The following is a 24,378-nucleotide window of genomic DNA, read 5'->3' on the forward strand; positions in this document are numbered from 1 at the left end:
GGCTTGGATTTCTCTACCCCTGTGGTGATGCCCTGAAGGTTCTCCTGCCACCCCACGGCCATGCCTTCTTTGCGCAGGAGCCCCTTTCCTCCTTTTCTTTGAGAGCACTTTGAAGCTGAGAGCACCAAACCGGGCCCTCTCACTGCCTAGACTCATGCACGTGACCCCTTTGTGGTGAGACACGTCCGAGCTGTAAACACTGTTGCTCATTTGGCAGTGATTCCAAGGCCTGCCTTCCAGAGTGGAACAAGGTCATCACCAGCATCTGTGGTCAATCATCAGGTGTTTATTGAGCACTCACTGTGTGCCAAGGACTACGCTGGGGGCCCCAGGGCACACTTGGAAGCAGGCTGAAGGCCGAGCTCAAGAAGTTTACAATCTAGTTCAAGGGGAGGAGAGATACGGGTGTCAAGGCTGCAGCCTCAGCCAAGACTTTTTTGGGGGAAGGATGGGTGACATCTGGCAAGCAAGATCAGAAGGCATTTTGGAGGGTGTAAGTCTTGACAGAAGGAGGGTTTCCGAAAACGGAGAGGATGTGGGATTCAACGGGAAGAGCTGGAGCGGCAAGGCAGCTGCCTTGGGCTTGAGCTAGGTGTGCCTGGGGGGCCTGCAGAGAGACTCGGCTGGACAGAAGGCCTGGGGCGGGGTAGGGAGCCCGAAGGGGCCGGGTCACTGAGTCTACTTGAAATGGCATCGTGGCCAAGGGGAGCTCTACTACACAGTGTGGGAGGCTGTGGAGTCCGGGCCCCTAATTCTCCCTGGAGGCCCAGGGTGAGAGATCCAGCTTATCAACGGCTGAGCAATCCACAAAGTCATGTGGGTAGTTGTTGGCCTGGAAGGCATGCAGCGGGACCTTCGTGATGTGGGTGTTGTCACAGATGAGGCGCGAGAAGGACATTTTCTGTAGAGAGTCCCGCTGCTTCTCAGTGAAGACCCCAGGGTTCTCCCACCAGAACCTGCAGAGACACAAGCAGGGTCTCCATGCAGCCCAGCTGCTGGCCCCTTCCCACTCTGCCAAAGGGGAAGGGAGGAGGTCCCCAGGAACATGCTGAGGTCTGCCATCGGTCCTGCAGGACGCCCACCCCAATGCCCACCTCCAAGAAGGGCCTCCCCGCCCGCCCTCCCCGCTGAGGTCTCACTCACCTGTCCCCATCACGTATCTGCTGGAATTGCCTCCCTAGGAGGCAGGCCAGGAGAGGCCCCACGCGGCCCCTTTCTACCATGGGCTCAGCGTTGCCTCCAATCCAGATGTCAATGTTGTCGGGGGTCTTGTAGAGATCCATTAACTTCTTAGCCAGTATCTTGTTCTTCAGCACGGTCTGCAGCCCCTTCAGCGTCTTGGGCTGTGAGAGGCCACAGAAGCCCCTCCAGGAGTTGTACCCTAGGGCAGAGAGGTGGAAGCTGTCGAATGCCCTTTGAGGACATGCCCACTCCAGCTCCATCAGCCCCAGACAGTCTGTGTTCCCAGCCTCTGGGAACAGGGAGGCAGTAAGCCACTGTTCCACCCTGTGGCACTTGGGCTTCAAGGGAGCTAGCAGGATACGTGGTGCTTACTGTGGGTCCAGGCACTGTTCTAAGCCCTGTACACATATGTAAACTGAAGAACAGGGATGTTAAGTCACTTGTCTAAGGTCACACAGCTAGAATTTGAACCCAGACAGTCCGGCTGTTAAAGTTCTACATTTAGGAAGGTCCAGTAGTCATCGCTTTCCCTCTATTCTCCTTTTCTTAATATTTTCTGGACTTTTAAACTGCTTTCACAAGTCAGTGGTTGATCGCTTTCATTTGAGGAGCATAGTACCAGGCGTAGTACCAGATATGTTCTCTGGTCTCTGTCTTAGGGAGACTGGAAGATGCCATTTCACAGGTGCGTTTTTAAAACAGGCATCTCTGCTTTCTGTTTTAGAATTGATCAGCTCCTCAGGGATATAGAGGAGAGTCCCTGGGAACCCCAGAAAGTAGCGAAACATTCCCCAGGCCTGGCTGGACCCTGGGCCCACTCACCAGGCATCCCATGGTCCCGGCAACGCTGTAAGTTGATAGCAGCCAGGTCAAAGCCGTGGATCTTGTGAGTGGGCTGGAAAAGCTTGTTGCGCAGCTCACTCGTCACCATTTTATCCTGATTCATCAGTTTGGACTTCTTGGCCAGCAGACCCCGCACCAGAGGGTCAATTCCACCTGCAAGGGAGACCTAGAGGTCATGCTGGGGGTGGGGCAGCTGGGGACATCTTCCATTGCCGGGCACGCCCTCCTCCTGACAGTTTCTCTTTCTCAGGTGAAAGAGAGGCCAACTGCCCCTCTGGGGCTGGAACTGGGGAAAGAACACAGCGCGGCCCACAGGGTGTGCTGGGGGTTGGAGGCCCGTCCACACCGCCTGCCATCCTGTGGTGATGCGTGAGCATAAGATTCAGGGTTTCTTCCAAGCTCCAGTTCAGAGAGCTGGCTCCTTCTCCTCCATATGGTCCCCCAAGAAACTGTGCACCATGAGAAGAGATGGCAGAAATCTCTAGAAAAATGCCCTGACTTGTCAGGCCTTAAGTAAAAGCCAGTTTCAACACAGCCCAGCCCAGGATAAAGGGGAGCAGGGTCCAACCTTTGGCACTTAATGGAGGTGGAAAGCTGTAGAGAACAGCAGAAAAGAGCAATTTATTTACTGTGCGTGTGTGTCAGCTGCTCAGTTGTGTCTGACTCTTTGTGACCCAGTGGACTGTAGCCCGGCAGGCTCCTCTGTCCATGGAATTCTCCAGGAAAGAATAGTGGAGTGGGTTGCCATTGCCCTTCTCCAGGGGATCTTCCCGACTCAGGGATCAAACCCAGGTCTCCTGCATAGCAGGCAGATTCTTTACCATTTGAGCTATCTGGGGAAGCCCTATTTATTTATTAGACACAGGAATTCTTTCTGCAAGGGTCAGGGAAGCCTGAGGGAGGGAAAGGAAGCAGGGAAAACTCAGGACCTTAAAGGACAGTGCAGGAAAGAAAGAATAATAACTAATATTTAGTGATCACCTCCTGTGTGTCAGGAACCACTGTAGGGCACTTTATATATATATTTCATTTTTAATATCCAAGTGAGATAGATATTATTAGTGTCCCCATTTTACAAACGAAGAAACTGAGGCTCAGTGAGGTGCAGTCACTTGTCCAAGGTTGCACAGGAAGTGGTGGAAGCCTGACTTCCATGCCAGGTTTTTCTAGAAGCAGGCTGCAGAGTGAGACAGCCAGGTGATAGCGCATCCCTGAAAGGACATACCATCTTTGATTATCCTCCAGGTGTTGAAGAAGAGGGTGTGCAGGGGGAGCTCTGCTTCCGGACCCCATGGCTGGTAATTCTCATCCAGGCGGGACACAGTGGAGGGAACCTCCATGTGGCCAAAGCGGAAGGCAAAGGTGAAGACATTGGAAATTCGGGGATCCACAGAGTTATTATAGCCTTGGTAGGGCGGGATCCACTTCTGCATCTCACTACCTAGCACAATGGGTAGGTAGTCCCTAAAGGTGATAATCTGCAAGGAAAAACAAGTCATGAAAAAAAGGATGTGAGAAGACTCAAACCTTTATCGAGTGAGGTTGGAGCCAAGGACGAGTGGTCAAAAATCAAGGATGGCAAATGGATTGCATATGTGTCCTATGCATTGCATGTGTCCAATTCTCCTTCCCATAGCCCTAGCAGACATTACTAATTGATCATGACATACTTTCTGCTGATCTTCCATGATCTGTCTCAACATAGGCTCTATTGATCAGTCACTTGAATTTGATATTTGAAATGTACTCTCTTGGCCATCTTTGCTCTAAATTTATGATGATGTGTATCACTTTAACATAAAATTATATTATTAAACTTTTTCCCACAGGCCAGGGCAAGAGGAATGGAGAACCACAGGAATGAGTCACAGGGTAACCAAGGGGAGGTCATTCAATCCCCCATTCTGAAAGAAGTGCTGCTCCATGGAGAGGTCAGTGTCTTGTTTTGTTTTGCTCAGAAGAGTGAACTAACATAAACTGAGAAATTTTTGAAAAAATAAAAAGTCATGCCATCCCACAACACGATAATTATGTTAATTGTTTATTCTTTCTAATCTTTATGGTATACATATTTTAACTTGGTTGTAATCCTAGAAAACATTTATGTGAAATGCATTCTGCTTTTCCACCTAACATCTCTCACATTTCTATCTAGCTCACGATTATTATCCACTGAACGTGCATAATATTCTCTTGCCCTCATGGGTCCTTCCCATTCCTTCAGCAGCACACGCTCTGGGGACACCATCCTTGGAGCAGGCTGTCTGCTCCTCAGGCTCTGGGAGGCAGCAGGAGACGGAACCCTGCCCCTGGCCACAGTGGACTGGCCTGACCGGGGCCCCAGACTAAGCTGGTTAGTCAGATTCTCTTGCTCAGGAATTTAGATTTCAGATGCAGCTATCCTGGACTGTTTCTGATGGTGCTCAATCGGAGGGGACAGATGGATTGTCATTTTCTACCGTGAGCGGAAACGCAGAGAAAACCCGTCTGCAGAGAAAGAGAGATGTGAAGAGAGAAGACGGAAGGGAAAGACAGTGAGAATGACTTGCCTTAATTCCAAATGATTTCTAGTCTCTGGCTCTCACCCTTGCTGAGGCCTGACTACACTACACTCATTTCCCTGGGGTTCCAGGAGAAACGTTTAGGAGCTTCCATCTGATACATGAGTAGGGTGAACCAATACTGAACATCTCAATTATCCCGAGTGGGTTTCCTTTTCTTGTAGTCCAAGAAACCCTATGCTGAAGCTCTAACTCTCTCCTGTGACTGTATTTGGAGATTGGGCCTGTAAAGAGGTAATTAAGGTTAAATGATGTCATAAGGGTGGAGCCCTAATCCAGTAAGACCAGTGTCCTTATAAGAGAGATGCACACGGGGGAAAAACCACGTGAGAAAAACATACAGTGAAGGTGGCCAAGCCAAGGAGAAAGGCTTCAGGAGAAATCAAACCTGCTAACTCCTTAATCTTGGATTTCCAGTCTCCAGAACTGTGAAAAAATACTTTTCGGTTGTGTAAACCACCCAGTCTGCATTACTCTGTTACGGCAGCCCAAGCAAACTAATAAAAGACTCAACTCAGAGAGCCTTCAGGTAGATAAGTTTTATCCTTTGATTTCCTATACACATCTCCAGCAGCAAGATTTATGGGTCTAAATTTTTTTAAAAAATAAGTGTTGAACTGTGGAGATTTTGCTAAGAAATGAATGGAAATAGTTCTCTTGGATGGTTAAAAATATGCACATGGGGCTTCTGGTTCTAAAACAAGATGGAGTTCACTCAGTTTTCCTTACTGACTGTAACTAAATAAACATAAATGTATCCTCCACTAAATAGAACTAAACGCCCTGGAAATTATTCAACAGACAGCACTAAATAGACTCCGAAAGCTGGTAAGATGGACCAGCTAAAGACCTTGTCAAGGAATGACACAATGGTGAGTTCCTGCATACCCCAGACTAGGTCCAGGAGAGGATGGAGTCTTCAACCTCCAACAGAAATAGACAAGAGCAGTTAAGAAAAACCTTCTCTCTCCTTCTCCAGAGGACGTGGCTAGGGGGAAATTCAGCAAAAACCTAGTAAAGAGTCCCCAGATCTGCTTCACAATTCAAGCCATTAGCCATCTCAACCGTTGATCCACAACCCACCCCACAATCTGCCTGCAGCAGTGAAGCCCCATGTCTCTGTTCTTCACCCAGTGGCATAAAGACTCAGGCATAGTGGCTTCTATAACTCTAGAAGGTTAACCCATAACTCTAGAAGGTTACTCAGCAACAGAAGGCAGCCAGGAAAGTACCTTCCTGCCCTGCAGACAGAGTTAGCAGGGATTGGGTGGGGACCCCAGAAGAATGAAGAAGAATGAAGCAGACCAGAATAGCATTGCAAGGGCTTAGAAAGCTAAACTCTCATTGGAACTAAAGCTTGCAAAAGCATGCCAGAACCTACAACCAAACCTACACAGAGTAACTTATTATTGAATAATATGTGCCTCAACAGAAGATTTAAATAGGATCAGGAATCTCTTAATATAATAACTAAACTGCCCAGGATAAAATTGAAAATCACCCATAATACCAAGAACCAGGAAAGCCAAAGTTGAATGAGAGAAGATAATAAACTGACGCCAATACTGGCATGAATCAGATGTTGGAATCACCTGATAAAGATTTTAAAGCAGCTGTCATTAAAATGCCTCAATAATCAATTTTAAGTTATCTTAAAACAAATGAAAAAACAGAACATTCCATAAAAGAAGTGCTACACCACCCTTATGGCAGAAAGTGCTGCTGCTGCTGCTAAGTCACTTTAGTCGTGTCTGACTCTGTGTGACCCCATGGACGGCAGCCCACCAGGCTCCCCCGTCCCTGGGATTCTCCAGGCAAGAACACTGGAGCGGGTTGCCATTTCCTTCTCCAATGCGTGAAAGTGAAAAGTGAAAAGTGAAAGTGAAGTCGCTCAATCGTGTCCGACCCTCAGCGACCCCATGGACTGCAGCCCACCAGGCTCCTCCATCAGTGGGATTTTCCAGGCAAGAGTACTGGAGTGGGTTGCCATTTCCTTCTCCAATAAAAGAAGTAGAATTTACATAAAAAAGGAACAAATTGAAACTATATAACTGAGAATATCCTAACTCAAATAAAAACTTGTTGACTAGACCCAGTAGTAAGGTGGACATGGCAGGATAGAATTGAAGACAGATCAATAGAAATTAGTCAATCTGAAAAACAGAAAGAAAATAGACTTAAAAAAAAAAAAAAGCAAAAACACACCAAAAAAAAAAAAAAAAAAGTCAAACAAACCAGAGCCTCCGTGTTCTGTGGCACAATAACAAAAAATTTAATGTTCACATTAATGGAATTAGAAGAGAAATTGGATGGGACTGAAAAAGTATTTGAAGAAATAATGTCTGAAACCCCCCCAAATTAGTGACAGACATACATTAACATATATAAGAAGTTGAATTTCAAACAGAATAAACCCAAAGAAATCTACTGTAAGGTACATCATAATTAAGTTTGTGAAAACTAAACACAAAAATTCTTAAAAGCAGCCAAGGAGAAATGATATATTACCTACAAAGGAACACCAACTTGAATAGCTTCCCTCATAGCTCAGTTGGTAAAGAATCTGCCTGCAATACAGGAGACCCTGGTTCCATTCCTGGGTCGGGAAGATCCCCTGGAGGGGATAGACTACCTACTCCAGTTTTCTTGGGTTTCCCTAGTGGCTCAGCTGGTAAAGAATCCACCTGCAATGTGGGAGACCTGGGTTTGATCCCTGGGTTGGAAGATCCCCTGGAGAAGGGAAAGGCTACCCACTCCAGTATTCTGGCCCAGAGAATTCCATGGACTATATAGTCCATGGGGTCACAAAAAGTAGGACACGACTGAGCGACCTTCACTTTCAATTTGAATAGCAGTGAATTTCTCATTTGAAACCATGGAGGCAAGAGGGAAGTGGCACAACATTTTTCAAGTGCTGAAAGAAAAGAACCGTCAACCTTGAATCTAGTATCTGGTAACACTATTCCTCTGGAATAAAAGGGAAATAAAGACATTCTCAGATGAAGGAAAGGAAGAGCATTTACTGTGAGCAGACCTATCCTCAGAAAATGGCTAAAAGAAACTCTTTAAATATAAAGAAATGATAACAGAAGGAGGCTAGGACCTTCAGAAAGGAAGGAACAATGTAATAGGTAACATTCCACCCAATAGCAGAATGCGCAAGCTCTTCTTAAGGATCTGTGGAACATTCAACAAGATAACTGTATCCGAGTTACAAAGTAAACCTTAACAAATGTGAAAGAATTGAGATTGTATAGAGTATATTATCTGACAATGATGGAATCAAACTAGAAATCAGTAACCGAAAGGCAGCAGCGAAATCTCTGAACACTTGGAAATAAAATAATATACTTCTAAATAACCTACAAGTCAAAGAGAAAGGAAGGAACAACAACAAAACATACATACTGAATTAAAATGAAAACACAGTGTATCGACATTTGTGGGATACAATTAACAGTGCCAAGAGGGACATTTATATCACTTCTAATCCTTATATTAGAAAAGAAGAAAGCTCTCAGATCAATAATCTAAGTTCCCACCTCAATAAACTAGCAGTAAGAGCAAAATGAACCTAAAGCAACCAGACTAGACTAAAGAAGAAAAGTCATATAATTATATAAATCTATGCAGAAAAACCACTTGACAAAACTCCACATCTGCTCATTTAAAAACTTTCAGTACATTAGGGGAAGAGCAGAACTCCCTCAACTTCATATAGAGCACTTTCCAAAAAATTCACAATTAACATACTTAATGGTAAACCTTGAATGCTTTTCTTTTACTGTTGGGAAGACGAGACTGTCTGCTCTCACCACTCTTACTCAGTATAGTACTGGAAATTATACTTTTCTTGCCTGTAATAAGGCAAGATAAAGAAATGAAAAACACACAAATTAGAAAAGAAGGAATATAACTAATTATTTATAGATGACACAACTATCTGTAGAAAATCCCAAGGAATCTACAGATTCCTAGAATTGAGCTTAGCAAGGTCATAGGATACAGAATCAACACATAAAAATCAATTATATTTTTACACACTGATAATGAATATGTGGAAACTGAAATGAGAGATGTAATACCATTTACAATTCTTCCAAAGGAAGTTAATATTCAGGTACGTAACAAGCATGTATAGGATCTGTATGATTAAAATTATAAAATGCTGATGAAATAAATCAAGGAAAATCTAAACATTTGGAGAGACATACTATGTTTATGGGCTTCCCTGGTGGTAAAGAATCTGCCTGCAATGCGGGAGACCTGGGTTTGATCCCTGGGTTGGGAAGATTCCCCTGGAGGAGGGCATGTCAACCCACTCCAGTATTCTTGCCTGGAGAATCCCCATGAACAGAGGAGCCTGGTGGGCTACAGTCCATGGGGTCACAGAGTCAGACATGACTGAGCGACTAACACCCACACATACACACTGTTTATATATTGGAAAACTCAACATAGTAAGGATTTCAACTGTCCCTAAATTGATCTAAGGTTTAATACAATTCTTATCAAAATCTCAGCAAGACTTCTTTGTAGACATGGATAAGCATGTTTTAAAATGTATATGGAAAGGTGAAGACGCTAACGATAGCCAAAATAATTTCGAAAAAGAAGAGTAAAGTGAGAAGAGTCATTCTTCCTAATGTTAAGTCTTCTCATATAACTACAGTTATTGAACACTGGTACTGGTATAGGGATAGGCATATAGATGAGTGGGATAGAAAGGGCAATCTAGAAATAGATTGATATAAATATGTCCAAATATTAATAATTTTTGGCAAAGGAGCAAAAGCAATTCAAAAGGAGAAAGATAGCCTTTCTATAACTTGTGCTGGAGCAATCAGAAATTCATAGTCACCCTGCCCCTCAATAAACCCTGACCTAAACCTTATGCTTTATGCAAAAATTAACCTCAAATGGATCATGAACTTAAATGTAAAAGATAAAACCATAAAACGTCTAGAAAAATAAAACCAGGAGATAAATCTTTGGGACCTAAGACTCAGGGAAAGAATTGGGACTTGACACCAAAAGCACAATATGTGAAAGGAAAAAACGGATAAATTTGACCTCATTAAAATGAAAACCCTTACTCTGCAAAGAACTCTATTAAGAGAATGAAAAGACAAAGTACAGACTGGGAGAAAGTATTTACAGTCACATATCTGACAAAAGACTCATAGCTAGAATGTAAAAAGAACTGGCTTCCCTGATGGTTCAGATAGTAAAGAATCTTCATGCAATTCAAGAGACCCAGGTTTGATCCCTGGGTCAGGAAGATCCCCTGGAGAGGGGAATGGTAACCCACTCCAGTATTCTTGCCTGGGGAAGTCCATGGACAGAGGAGCCTGGCAGGTTATAGTCCATGGGGTTGCAAAGAATCAGACATGATTGAGTGACTAACACACACTGAAAGCTCAACATCAAAAGACAAACTCTAATTTGAAAACGGGCAAAATAGGGACTTCCCTGGTGGCCCGGTGGCTAAGAACCCACCTCCCAGTGCTTCCCGTGCGGGTGCCTCGGGTTCCAGTCCTGGTCTGTGCACTAAGCTCCGACGGCGGACAACTACCTGGTGCACCGGAACTGCTGAGCTCACAGATCTTTCACAGTGAAAGATCTCACGTGCCGCAACTAAGACCCAAGGCAGCCAAAACAAACAAAATAAAAGCAAAAAAAAAAAAAAAAGGAAATGGGCAAAATACATGAACCAAAGTTTTACTGAAGAGGATATCCAGATGGCAAAAAAAAATATAAAAGCATGTGAAAAGATGTTCAGTGTGATCAGCCGTCAGGTGAATGCAAAGGAAAATCACAATGCAGTATCATTACATACCTATCAGAAAGGGCGAGTGAAGTGAAAGTCGTTCAGTCGTGTCCGACTCTTTGTGATCCCATGGACTATACAGTCCATGGAATTCTCCAGGCCAGAATACTGGAGTGGGTAACCTTTCCCTTCTCCAGGGGATCTTTCCAAGCCAGGGATCATACCCAGGTCTCCCGAACTGCAGGCAGATTCTTTACCAGCTGAGCTACAGCTGTTAAAAAAGTAGCACAAGGGAGTGTGGTGATGGAAGACCTAAGTGTCTTTATTGTGGTGGTGGTTACATGAAACTACACATTTTTCATGATACAATTGCATGAAGCTACACACACACACACACATATACACACCACACACGAATTGACTGCATTTATTATTGGTGAAATCTGATTAAACTTTATGGTTCATATCAATGTTGACTTCAGGCTTTTGCAATTGTACCATAGCTATGCAAAATGTTAGCACTGGGGGAGACTAGGTGTGTGTACATTTTGGGGGCTACAACTCCCTAAGCATCTACAAGTATTTTTAAATAAAATGTTTTTTTAAAAAAATGTGTATGGTTAATGTCAACATATCCACCTTTCTAAGTCTATTCTAGTCAATCAGTTGATCAACAATAGCAATTGACTCGTGCCTGTGACCTGTGGCTTAGGTGTGGGATTAAAAGATAATCCAATCCAAACAATCAAAATAATGGCGATGGAACCATCCCAGGAGTGATGGAACCAATGGTCCCAGTGACGGCACCTGAGGGGGCACACTGAGTGACCAGCATATGAATGACCTGCTGACACCCCGAATCCAGGGATTCATTTTGGGGCAGAGAAGCTGAAGAAACAGAAGGGAAGGTTTACAAGAGTGAGACAGTGGGAAAGAAGCAGGAGAGGAGAGGAAGCGGGGATGGAGGTCTGGCAGCAGGCAGAAGGCAGAGCCGAATGAGTGAGCGAGGCTGGTGTACAGGCAGTGCTCCCGGGCTTCTCACCTGGACGAAAGCTCCCAGGATTTTCCGGGCTTCCTGGTAGAGCTTCTCTCCATCCCATTGAGGGTTGAGTTTCTTTAGTTCTCTGGCCAGCCGGTTGTGCTCCCGGAGAAGGAGGGTGTGGGCAGTGGCCAGCAGGATCTGCTCTGAGGCTCGAAAATCTCCTGAAAGCCCAGAAGGCAGGAAGGTGGGTTCACCCCGAGCAGCCCCTGAACCCAGTAACCTATGCAAAGAAATACATGATGGTGCTCCAGCAGGAAGCTCTCTTAAGTCCTTCCTTCTAGTTAATTTAAGCTGGAAAGAGAGCTGAGTTGTAATTCACAGATTTGAATCTCAGCTCTGCACACACACCTTTTAGTTCTGTGACTTTGGACAAGTTACTTAATGTTTCTAAACCTCAGTCTTCATATCTGTGAAAATGGGGATAATAAGGTTGACCCCCCAACTAGACTGTGGTAAAGACTACAGATGACATTAAGAAGTAAAATTTTGCTAATTAAATCCAAATTGCCTTCTAAGACAGGACCTACAAATGATCAAGGGGCTTTTTATTGTTCAGAGCAACTCTGACGGTTTTAGGAATGCAAGTTTGAGGGTAGGAACCTGGGAAGGGTTAAATTATTCCGTGTAATAAGGAGATGAATCTAGAGATGGGGGCTGTCGGGAGGAGAGGGTTGTGCAGATGGTGAAAGACCAGGTGCTTTACAGGGGGCTTCTTTTTGTGTCCTCTAATCGTCAGGAAAGTCTGTGAAATTCACAAATGCTTGGTCTTAGTGGATATTTTTATGGAAAATAGGAAGGGCTTGGTTTTGTGTCTGGACTGATGTGAGATGTGTGTGGACACAGAATCCCAGGGATCTAGCAAGAGACCTGGGCCTTCTGCCATGTCTGAGTGGGCTTCATCCTAGAAGACTGGATTTTTGGAAGAGATAAGAGGAAGCCAAAGGCAGAGAGGACCAGGAATGAGCCCCTAGAATGAGAATTGGAGGCTTCAGTTGCATAGGCTGCATGGAGTGGGGCCTCTGTGCCAAGATTATAAAAAGCCTTAAAAATATACATTCCTTTTGATTTATATAGAACTTCCTCCTCTAGGAAGTTATCTTAGTAAACTTATTGAAAATCAGCACAAGGATTCATCAACAAGAATGCTCACGACCTTAAAAACAGCAACAAAATCACAGAAAAGCTAAAAATGACTTAAACGTCTCCAAATAGGGTTGGTAAAATAAATTATGATAAACATATGCCATGGGATGCCAGGTAACCATTAAAGATCATGATGTAGAAGAAAAAATATTTAAAGACGTGATAGGTGAAGAGAAAACATCGGATTACAGAGCCGCACTCTAGTATGACCCCAATTGTGTAAAACAATGTAGAGCAAGATCTATGATAGGAAAAAAGCTGGAAAGATAGGCCTTAAAATGTCAACGATGATTATCTGTGAGTAGTGGGATTTTGTGGATTTTCTTATTTTCTTTGTGCTTTTCTGGATTTTCATAATTCTTTTTTTTTTTTTTTTTTTTTTACATACACTGAACACATGTTCCTAGATCCTGTATTTGTCTGGGCCCTTCTGCCAGTCCTGGACCAGTGCCTGCACCAGTGGGGGCTTTCAGTGTGTATTTTTCCAGAAGACAATGAGAAGAAGCTTCCAGCGCTTGGAAGCCACCCAGCACCCTCGAGAAGCTCTTCCGGCCTCCCTCTGCTCTCAGTCCCCAGGATAATCCCTTTGTCCTTGGGCCCCTCTATTCCCAGCCTAGACTCACCCGCCAGGAAACAGGGCACGCGGGCAGTGGTGTTGATGAACTCACAGGGGCTCGGCTTCCTGTTGTTAAAGGGCAGGTAGGCCAGCCCGTGGTCCCAGGCTTCTTGGTTGACAGCCATGAGGCCCAGCGGGCTGCTGAGGTTCCGGAGACGGCTGGCCAGACTGGGCTCAGAGCCGTACACTAAGCTGGCGTCCAGGAAGGAGGTCACAGCATTGATCTGTTCTCGGGCCAACGACTGGTAAGGTGGAGTGGGGCAGACAAACCCGGCTCGGAAGAAAGGCATGCATTTCCCTTGAGTCTTCAACTTGGGATCATTTTTCGGGAACTGCAGAGAGATGGGGGTGGGTGACTGAAGAGGTGGTACAGCCGGCAGCCTCTCCCCCGGGTAGGTCTGGATGCAGCTGGCAAAGATGCCGATGGTGCCTTCCTGGGACCCTGGTGCCAGACACTGGCTCCAGAGGCCTCGTGCTGATGATACATCCTGGGCCCCCAGGACCCTGAAGTTCACTACCTCCTGCTGTGTAAAAGGGCCAAGAGGAAAAGCTCCAAATTTTTGGTTGCGAGGGAGTCCTGAGATCCGGGCACAGGGAAGCAGGACATGAGGCAGGAAAGAGTTTGTTAATAATTACTACTAACAACAGCTACCATTTATTTATTTTGGACCTACCATGTGCTTGGTATTGTGCCTACTTTATCTCACTTTGGTCCTCATAAAATCCTGTAAGGTAGGTAATTCTGTCCCACTTTACATGCGAGAAAACTGAGGCTCCAAAAGGTTAAGTAATTTGCCCAAGAACTTACAAACTGAAAGGGAAAGATGTGGGACTCAGATCTAGGTTGACCTTACTCCACAGCTTATGTTCTTCACGTGCCGTGCTAAGTCGCTTCAGTTGTGTCCAACTCTTTTCGACCCTATGGACAGTAGCCTTCAGGCTTCTCTGTTCATGGGATTCTCCAGATAAGAAAACTGGAGTGGGTTGCCATGCCCTTCTTCAGGAGATCTTCCCAATCCAGGGATAGACTCCCTGTCTCTTATGTCTCCTGCATTGGCAGGTGGATTCTTTACCACTAGTGCCACCTGGGAAGCCCATGTTCTTTATACCACAACACATATTCTTGATATGCTTGAGTGAATAAATCACGCTCTCACTGTAAAACCCACAAATAAGAAGAAAGGTGCGCCACTGCAAATTCCTTTCCCTTCCTGTTGGAAATTCCCATAAGTCCCTGCTGCTCGTTCTGACTCATTCATCATGTTTCAGCTCTTTCTGAGAGTAGCCTTCCTGGACGCCATGATGACTCACGGTGGTATTCCACAAATTTACTGGGTATACAATGACTCTCCTGGGGATCTGGATAAAACGTAGATCCTGCTTCCCAATGTTCAGGGTGCAGTTTGAGATTTTACATTTCTAATAAGACCCCAGGTGACATCAGTGCTTCTGGGCCAGGGATGAAGAAAACCCTCTCCAGAGCTTCCCAGTTTTGCCACTAGTGATTACTTGTCCATTTCCCACACAGATCCTCTGTCCTGGAGGGAAGGGATGCTGTCTCGTTCACCTTTGAATGTCAAGTGCTTAGTGTGTTGCCTGATGATGGCAGATGATGGATGTCTATTTACTAAATAAGTGGGCGAATGAATGAATAGAATGTGAGAGGCTTGGGAAGCAGTCAGATCAGCATTCAAGATCTCCAGGAGGTCCTGGCTGATGGGCTGGGAACACCTGCTACACCAGGGAGGCAAGCAGTTTGCCAGGGGCCCCCCGCTGCAGGGGCCTACCATGATGGGGAAGCAGTTGTCTCCCTGGATACAGTACTCCTCACACTGGGTTTTAGAGTGCTCGTTGCTCCCCAGTTCCGTTTCCGGGGCAAAGTCCAGGTCGTGGTCCACAATTTGACCCCACTGCATGAAGAGCAGGGACCTGTTTTGGTCCAGAACACCATCTTCGTCCAGGTAGCCTACAATTTTGTTGGATACCTCACGGGCCTACAGATGGAGACAGAAGGAGAGGGAAGAAAAGGTGCTTTGAAGATTCAGATTGAACGCAGTACATTGAGTACCCATGACGTAACAGGTACACTTCCTCTTCAGGACAAGTTCTGAAGTGGGTGGCATTACTCCCGTTCGGAGTCCAAGAGGGGTGAGAGCAATCACCCACTTCCTGCAGCTACAAAGGGCCAGGTCTATATGACTTGATGGTTTCAAGGCTAATGCCCTTTTCACTCAAAGAGGGAAAACAAAGACAGGCTGTCCCTTAAGTAAATGCCACGGAGGAAGTGCCAGGTGTCGGGAACCAGGAACAGAGGGGCTCTGGGGAGGGCCTGCCAACTCAGATGAGGACAAGGGACCTCCAGGCAAACAACAGCTGATGCACTCCAGGGGCTGCGGCAGGACAAGCGCCAGCAGGATGGCGCAGGGAGGCCATCTGCTTGGGAGACCCCGGGGTACTTGGCTTGATGGCGGCTGGGCCATGACCACCACGTGGCTGGGCTCGGGACGCGGGATCTGCAGCCCTCTAGTGGCGTTTTCCGGAACACCACGAGGGAGCGAGTCCCCATCTCTGTCTCCCCGGGTGTGGTTCTCCCGCGCGTCTGTCTCTCCTCGCGCCCGTGTCTGCGTCCTCTGCTCGGGTACTTAGGGGGGCGCCTCCCTTCCCCTCTGACTCCATGTGCCCGCGCCAGCACGGGGTTCGCCCCCTCCCCGCGGCCGCGCTCACCAGCGGGACGCGGAAGCCGTTGCGCGTCTTCCTCTGCGTCCAGCCGAAGGGCAGGGCGAGCCCGTCCTCGTACTCCGCCGGCAGCCAGCGCGCCAGCGCCCTGTTGGCGGCGCCCAGCGCGGGGCTCCTCCTGAAACGGCAAGGCTGGCCCTCAGCCTCGGCCGGCTGGCTCCCGGGTCTGCTTCTCCGCACATCCCACGGGGATCCCCCGGGGAAGGACGGGAGCCTCTTCCCCAGGGAGACTGGATGCGGAGGAGGTGCCTCTCATGTGTGAGGTGGTCTGGACCACTTCCATCCCCGAAGGCTCCGGGCTCCTCCGCCCCCGGGAAAGGCGCTCCTTTCGGCCGGATACACGGTGGTCTCTTTAGACAAGTTGGGAAAGTGAGGCGGGTTCCAACAGAACGGATTCCAGCGGGACGCTGGCCTGGGAGGGTGAGGTCGTGGGAGTCCTGCCTGTAGTGCCCAAGGGGCCAAGCCTCTGGCTGGGCTGGGCGGGGCAGGTGGGCCACCCTGCCCACTACACACCCCCACGGCCGCTCACCTGTTATTACAGTCTCCCGTGATGGTGCGGTAAGGGCTGTTTTCATCACATTTCACCAGAGGAACCGGGGCACCGCAGCCCACCTCCCAGGAGAGTGCAGTCAAGTCCAAGCTAGGGTCTGAAAGAGAAGAGCCGCCACAGGGCAAGGTGGTGTCAGAAAACCCTCTATCCTTCCTGTGCCTGGGTTCTTCCTCCATTCCGAGGCCCTGAGGGGAGGTTCATCTTTTGGACCTGATTTTTGGGAGAACACATTTTACATTCTAAGCAAGCGTTTCTCAAGGGGTTTCACCTTTAATCCTGACAACTCATTAAGGTAAAACTTTTAATTCTCATTTTACAGAGAAGAAACTGAGACCATAGGGTTCCCAAGACTTGTCCAAGGCGGCACAGATTAGTAGTATCTCCAGAACTGTTAGTAATTCTTGGTCTATCAGATTATTTGAATCAATGGAGTTTTCTTTTAGAATAAAAGTACCCCCTGAGAGGTTAGGTGCATGTTAGTATGAGTTAGTTTGATAAGATTGCTTTTCTTCTAAAGCTCCACGGATGGGTATGTCCCTGGTGGTCCAGTGGTTTAGACGCCACACTTCCACCATAGGGGTTAAGAGTTCACCCCCTGGTTGGGGAACTAAGATCTAAGATGCCACATGGCATTGCAAAAAAAAAAGTAAAAAAGTTCCACTGACCTCTAAAGTACTAAGCACACAGGAATCTAAATGGAAAGATATTGGGAAGGGACAGGCCATTTTTAAGTGAGGAGCCCTGTGGTCTTGGCGGGGGGTGGGGGTGGGGTAACAGTGGGTTGTTTTAGGAATCAGAGGTCTTCATGAGTGCACAGAAGAGAGAGCCGCCCAAATCCTAGAGCAGCCTGTACTCCATTCTGGTACCTGCAGGGAAAAGGAGTCAGGGGGATCCAGCCCTGGGGGGCTTCTTCAGGGGGCTCATCTGCAGAAATGGGCAGGGGCCAAGGTTCAAGCCCCAGCACCTTTTGAGTCTCATCGAGTTCAAAGCGCTCCCTCCTTCTCCCTACCTTGTCCTGGTTTCCTTCCTTCCTTTGGGAACTTTGGAATTTTCCCATGTCCTAGGCCAGGTATCTTCCCTCACTTGACGTTTTCCCAGCAAGAACCTGCAGTCTCTTCCTTCCGTCAAGATCAATCCCCTTCCTCCATGACCGTCCATGAACTGTGACATTTGGCCAGGGGTGGGGTGGAGGGGTCGAGGAGCTCATGATCAATTGGCAAGCTCATTGTTTCAGCTCCACAGTATCCAGAACAAGAGGGACAGTTCCTCATCCGTGACATAATCCCAGTAAATCTCCCCTGATACAGGCGGCTTAAATGTCCTTTTTACAGGCGGAAGTGGTGACACTATGGTTTGAGACAGGGAGCCCGTGTTTATTGACTTTAGTTCTTCCTCTGGACAGAGGCCTTACAGCTGGTATTATGCCAAAGGGCACGAATGTCGCCTCATTTGGAGTTGGCAATGTGACCTTGCTGGGCCCGAGTTCCTTTCTCTGCCGAGAGAGCACTGACCTGACTGTCCTCCCAGCCCCTCTTTGCTCCGAGGGAGAGAGAAAAGGGCTCCCAATAGGAGCTGCAGTCTTGATGGCTTCTGCTCTTTCCCCCAGGGAGACGAGCCCTTCCTGTCACTGGGGGGCTGGTGGGATTTCCGTACCTGTGACGTTGGTCAGGGTTGTGTCCCGCCTCAGCCTCTTGAAGGACTCCTCCCACACCTGCCCGTTGCGAATGGCCGTGCGGGTCTGGCCCTTGGCGTGCTTGAAGTACTCTGAGAGCTGTTGGGTGGTGGGTGCCTCAGAGCTCAAGGTCGTCTTCAGCCTACAGTGGAGAGCAGTGGGGGAGCCATGGGAGTGTGGGCAGCAAGCAGGATGCCCCCACGTCTGTGCTCTCAGGATTTTTACTCAGCTCTCCTCGGATGCCTCTGGAAAACCGCCTCTGGGAGGAGGAAGCTGCCGTGTGTCTTTAAGCTTGGTGAAGTCTGTTTCTGAGGGAAGGCAGGCAGATGGACCTGAGAGCTTCCTGAATTAGAATCAGAGGGTTGCCGCTGTATTGGCGGCTTCCGGCTCAGTTGGGGAAACCAAATACGCCTAAGTCCCCGGATGTACGATTAAGACTGAGGAGCCCCTGACTGTGGAACCCCTCTCACTGAGCCTTGGGGGCAACCAACTGATGCCAATACTGGCGTGAACCAGATGCTGGAGACATCTGATAAAGCTTTTAAAATGATTTAAAATTCTCTGTCATTAAAATGGTTCAATAATCAATTTTAAGTTTTTCTTAAATGGAAAAATAAAACCCAGACCATTCCATAAAAGTAGAATTTATTATGTACGGCTGAGTCCCTTCGCGGTTCATCTGAAACGACCACAACATGGTTAATCGGCTATACTCCAGTACAAAATAAAAAGTTAAAGTTTGAAAAAAAAGAGTGGAATTTATTAAAAAAAGAAAACAACAAGTCGGAATTATAGACCTGAAAATACCTTAACTGAAATAAAAAGCTTGTTGGCTAGACCCAGCAGTCAGGTGGACATAAGAAGACAGAATTGAAGACAGGTCAATAGAATGTAGTCAGTCTGGAAAAACAGAGAGGAAATAGACTTCTACTACTAAGCAAGGTGAGGTGGGTGAAATCCTGCATGAGAACCCTCTCCCCACTCCTGTGTGAGACGAGGGGTCCTGTCAGATGATCTTTACAGCTCTAAGACTCTGAAATTTTGGAAGTGGCTCAAACTCTCAGGAAGACAACAATGCTTTTGGGATACACTTCGTGGGATGTGACTACTGGCCTGTCCCTGTGGATCAAGTTGTTAACTCTATTTCTAGCACACAGGGGCCTGGTGTCTCAGCTGGAGGGGTGACTTGGACAAGCAGGCCGACCTGGGCTCCGGGGGAGCAGGCAGGGCTGTGGAGGAACTCTTTTTCCATCTCCAGGCCTCTGCCCTCCTCCTAGTCCTCATCCCCCCCCACCTGGATGGTTGCAGCAGCCTACTGCCTCCCCTCCTGTCCTCCTCCCATCCATTCTCCACCTGGCTGCAGGAGGGAGCTTTTTCGAATGAAAAGCAGACCAGGCTACTCTGATTTAAGCACTTCCTTGGCTCACCCTGCGGCGTTCTTGAATCCATGGTCTTATAGTGTACATGCTCATGGCATTATGCGAGCTTTGCCTCTGTCTAGCTCCCAAACATTTTCATCACCTGCAAAGGAGACCCCACACCCATGAACTGTCATGCCTGATACCTCCCCTTCTCCCCCAGCCCCTCCAAGCCACTGCTCTGCCTCTGACCCTCTGACTCTCAGGCTCCACCTATGTGTCCTCTTTTCCTACTGCCCCCACCAGCATGGCCTTCTTTCTGTGTCCTGAGCACCCGAAGCTCTTTCCTGCCTCAGAACCTTTGCCTGCACTGCCCCAGGCCCTGTAATGCTAGCCCCTGGCTCGCTACATGGCCTGTTCCTTCTCATCCTCCATCAGGCTTCCCTGCTTCCTGCAACTAGAGTAGCAGCCACTGCTCTGTTTATTTCCTTCATTGTTCTCATCACAGTTTGTGGGGCGCTGGAGTGTTTGTTTGCTTGTGAACAAAATGTTTAAATGTGATTATGTCTCCACGAGGTCCCTGAATCCAGGAACTAACCAGTGGGGATGAGTTCCAAGGCAGAGCTGCTCATCCTGGGCAGCATGACTCAAAAAGGAGGTGCTGAACATGGATTTTGTGGCTTTTAGTCTCCCCCCACCTTGGGCTATAAAAGGGTTGACATTAGGAGGGAGAGAGAAGGTTCATTGGGAGACAGTGGCTGAAATACCGGACATTTCCCCCCCACCACTGTGGGGCTTCCTCTTTGCTCTCAGTCCCGTGACAAGGTCCTTATGAGGAGGACAGGAGCTCACTTTGGCAGCACATATCCTAAAATTGGGACTATACAGAAAGGATTAGCCCCTGCACAAGGATGACAGGCAAATTTGTGAAAGGTTCCATATTTTTACCTAGAGACAGATTTTTACCCTTGTCATACAGGGTGAAGTAAGTCAGAAAGAGGAAAAACAAATATTGTATAATATCACTTACATGTGGAATCTAGAAAAGCGGCACAGATGAGCTTATTGGCAAAGCAGAAACAGAGTCACAGATGTAGAGAACAAACTTAAGGATACCAAGGGGGAGGATGTTACCAATTGGGAGACTGGGACTGACATATATACCCTCTTATGTATAAAACAGGTTCCTAATGAGAACTGAGGGTATAGCACAGGGAACTCTACTCAATGCTCTGTGGTGACCTAATTGGGAAGGAAATCCAGAAAGGAGTGGATATATGATACATATAGCTGATTCACTGTGCTGTACAGCAGAAACTAACACGACATTGTACAGCAACTATACACCAGTAAAAATTAATTTAAAAAAAAAATGAAAAAGAAGAGGGTGCTGCTGTGTGGGACCCATGGACTGTAGCCCACCAGGCTCTGTTTTTTTTTTTTTTTTTTTTGGTCCAGGGGATTCTCCAGGCAAGAATACTGGAGTGGGTTGCTATTTCCTTCTTCAGGGATCTTCCTGACCCAGGGATGGAACCAGCGTCTCGTGCATTGGCAGGTAGATTCTTTACCATTAAGTCACCTGGGAAGCCCCTCTTTGTACAGTGGTCCCAAATCAAATCCCAGAGACAGTTTTGGGTAAAGTAGAAAAGGATAACTTTATTGCTTTGCTAGGCAAAGGGAGACACACCAGGGTCCTGCCTTGAAAAACTGTTTGGTCTTCTGGAGCCTCTTTAAAGGGGACCTGGGTCAAGATGATATGCGGAAGGACTAGGGAGGGAGCCACAAGCTCCCGGGCTGCGGCTTGAAGCTGTGAGCTACTGGTCAGATACTTCTCTGGGTCAGAGACTTGGCAGCAGAGTGTGTGAGAGCCGAAAGTGCCCAAGGAGGGAAGGACTTCTGATCTCCCCATCCCACCTCCAGGCGCTATATTACCCAAGTGATTTAGGCTTTGTCATTCTATATCTCTCCTTCTTCCCCTCAGCTTAACCCCTAAGAGTCAGAAACCTGGGCTGGGGGATGGCAAGAAGCCCAGGAAAGAGGGACAACAGACTGTGGACCCTTCCTTCTCTCTGAAGTCTACAACAGCTCTGAGCGGAGGAGAGAGGCTCAGGGCTTCATCTTCTTCTGCTGATATTCGAGTTCCTGAAAGGATGCTATTCTTGGAACTAGAAGAGATCAGAGCACATCTTGTCCTTTAAAAGTCAGCCAAGAAGTTGGGGGACCCCTTGAGAATTTATGAAAGGGCCAAGGGGGAGTGAAACCCCAAGATCAGTAAAAAGACAGCAAGAGGAATGAGCAATGTGGTTTTCAGCTCCGTGAAGTGATTACTCTGGTTTGTCTGCCTCTCTGGCTAAAGCATGTGCTTTCTGAGGGCAGGGACGCAGTCTGCACTGCTTATTCTGGGAAGCCCAGCCCCTCCCCGGGTTGGGAGGTAGCTGACTCTGCCAGTGTCCTGTATGTTCCCCGAGTGGCCTTTGGGCCCCTCCCCTGGCTGCTGCGGGTGCAGCTGCAGCTGATGGCTCATGCCTCTAACTTTCTTGGGCAATGGCTTCTGAGTCAGGGGAGCTGCCTGTCTGGAATGCCTGGGAGTCACACGGTGTGTTATTCGCTCTACCCCCACCCCCACCCCAGCCCCAGTACCAAGCTTGCAGCACATCTGGCTAAGTCAAGGACACCTTTGGCAGGTGAATGCTCTGCTGCCTTGCTCGAGGTAGGACAGGCTCTGAGATGCAGCCCACACTCTGGATCTCCCTGCAGGGTCAGCTGGGGCTGGACCTTAAACCGCATCCCTGCTTATCGGCCTTCTTTTTACCCATCTGGCCTCACTCCTTTGCTCCACTAGAGCTTCCTGAGAGTGCTCCCCGGTAAGTCACCTGTATGTGAATGCAGATCTTAGCTTCTGTTTCTAAGGGCTTGATCTAAGTCATGCTGAACGAACGAAAAACTACTGACCAGTTTTCTGAGACTCTGGAAGGCATGACCCAAGGAATCACTTAACTACAGGAAAGAAAGTGCTCATGAGATCAGATGAGACATCCCCTTCGAGGAAACTTCGAGGCTGAGGATTTTAGGAGCTGCGGGCTCTTACTCTTGCTTGGCCTCTGCTCGAAGGCGAGGGGTGGGAAGGCAGGCTGTATAATTGCTTTGGCTCACTGGCCTGTCAGGACTGGTCTAGACCCACCTGTCCTTAACAGGAAGCCTAGGAAGGAACGCATGTGGTGTGTGTGTCTCACCCACCTGGTCCGGGAATCCAGGAAGGCCTTGTTGACCTGGATCTTGACCTTACTCACAGCATCAGAGATGGTGGTGGTGCTGGCGGCCTGTGCTTGGAGCAGGGAAACAAGGAGCAAGGTATCAGACGCCACTCTTTGGAGAAGCCCTTTGCTCTGTCCCCCTTTCTCTGCTATTATCCCCACTCCTCAAATCTTAGCAGGAAGAGGTCAAGATTAGGAAACATTCCTCCGGAGGAAAAGCCAAGAATGAGAAGAATATTCTCTGATCCTCAATAGGGTATCAATGTCACTCTTTAGGAGTCCACTAGAATACAGTCATGCCTCAGTATCCGCAGGGGATTTGTTCCAGGAACCCCCAGAATGCTCATGTCCTTTATATCAAATGTATTTGTAAATTTATCACATCATCCTATATACTTTAAATCATAAGTTATCATTTCTAGATAACTTATAATAGTTAATGCAATGTAAATGTCATGTAAATAGCTGCCAGAGTGCATTTTTTTTTTTGAGGGGGTGTTTTCTGGAATCTTTAAAAAAAATTTATTTATTTGGCTGTGCTGGTTGCAACATGTAGCATCTATAGTTGTGGCATTTGAACTTCTAGCTGCAGCATGTGGGATCTAGTTCCTTGAGCAGGGATCAAACCCAGATCCCCAGCACTGGGAGCATGGAATCTTAGCCACTGGATCACCAGGGAAGTCCTTGGAATCTTAAAAATAAAATACTTTCAATCTACTGATGATTGAATCTGCTGACGAATAACCTGCGGATAGAGGGCTGGCTGGATCCAGTGATGCGATTAAGATGTGTGACCTCTCAGATTGGATCTGGATACTGGACTGTGGGACTTGTTTGGTTCTTGGTGAGGTGGACCCATAGGCAAGTCCCTCAAAGGGCTTAGGTGATCATCAGGATCCCGAGGTAGGGAAGGAGACCGCTTAGAATAGAGGTGGGTTTCCTTGTTTTCATTCATATTAGGGTCTGTAGTGGTGGGGGAATCAGGAAGAAGTCTTTGAACAAGGGGAGTGTAGTGGCTTAAATAGTGTCCCTCCAAAATACATGTCCAACTAAAACCTTAGAATGTGACTTTAAGAAGAAGTCATAAGGGCCCAGGATTAGAGGGTGCTCTATATCCACTGACTAGTGGCTTTATCACAAGGGGCAAGGACACGCAAGAGGACCCCCCAGAGAAGCAGGCTGTGTTGGAGTGATGCAGCTGTAAGTCAAGGATGGCTGGGAGCCACCAGAGGCTGGAAGAGGCAAGGAAGGATTCTCCCCTTGAGCCTTTAGAGCAGCATGGGCCACTAACACCTTGATTTTGGACTTCTAGCCTCCTGAACTGGAGGAGACAAAATCTCTTGTCTTAAACCACCCAGACTGTGGTCCTCTGTAACCGCAGCCCCAGGAAACCAGTGCAGGGTGGCACTTACCAATTGTGTCAGATGCTGCAACCTCGAATAAGGTCACGGAAGCCAAAAAGACTGGAAGATGGAGACAGACCCACATCGCTGAAACAAGACCCCAGATGAGGGTGTGAGCCTTGCAGGATCCCTGTGGGTAGGACTGACTCAGAGAAAGAGGATGAGAAAGCAGGGAAAGCCCAGAAAACACCAGACACCCTAACATGAGAGCAAAGGAGGGAAACCACAGTAACTAACTAAGCGTCTAC

The 24,378-nt window shown here is 47.5% G+C and overlaps 1 protein-coding gene and 1 non-coding gene across 2 annotated transcripts; one reads left to right on the forward strand and one right to left on the reverse strand.

The window, feature by feature from the left end:
• Positions 1 to 720: 720 nt before the first annotated feature.
• On the reverse strand, positions 721 to 24,222 carry LPO (lactoperoxidase; the record flags this gene model as incomplete). Its single annotated transcript, NM_001290883.1, is given in 12 exon segments — positions 721 to 956; positions 1,144 to 1,381; positions 2,005 to 2,178; positions 3,251 to 3,503; positions 11,399 to 11,559; positions 13,165 to 13,489; positions 14,945 to 15,151; positions 15,882 to 16,011; positions 16,423 to 16,540; positions 18,097 to 18,257; positions 22,711 to 22,798; positions 24,140 to 24,222. Coding segments are annotated over 12 exon segments (2,139 nt in total). The 3' UTR covers positions 721 to 748.
• LOC112584069 lies at positions 20,318 to 20,419 on the forward strand. The gene has a single exon (XR_003108424.1). It is a non-coding gene; the product is annotated as a U6 spliceosomal RNA (small nuclear RNA).
• Positions 24,223 to 24,378: the final 156 nt, after the last annotated feature.

This window comes from Bubalus bubalis, chromosome 3 (assembly GCF_019923935.1).
Source record: "Bubalus bubalis isolate 160015118507 breed Murrah chromosome 3, NDDB_SH_1, whole genome shotgun sequence".
NCBI classification, from domain to species: Eukaryota; Metazoa; Chordata; class Mammalia; order Artiodactyla; family Bovidae; genus Bubalus; species Bubalus bubalis.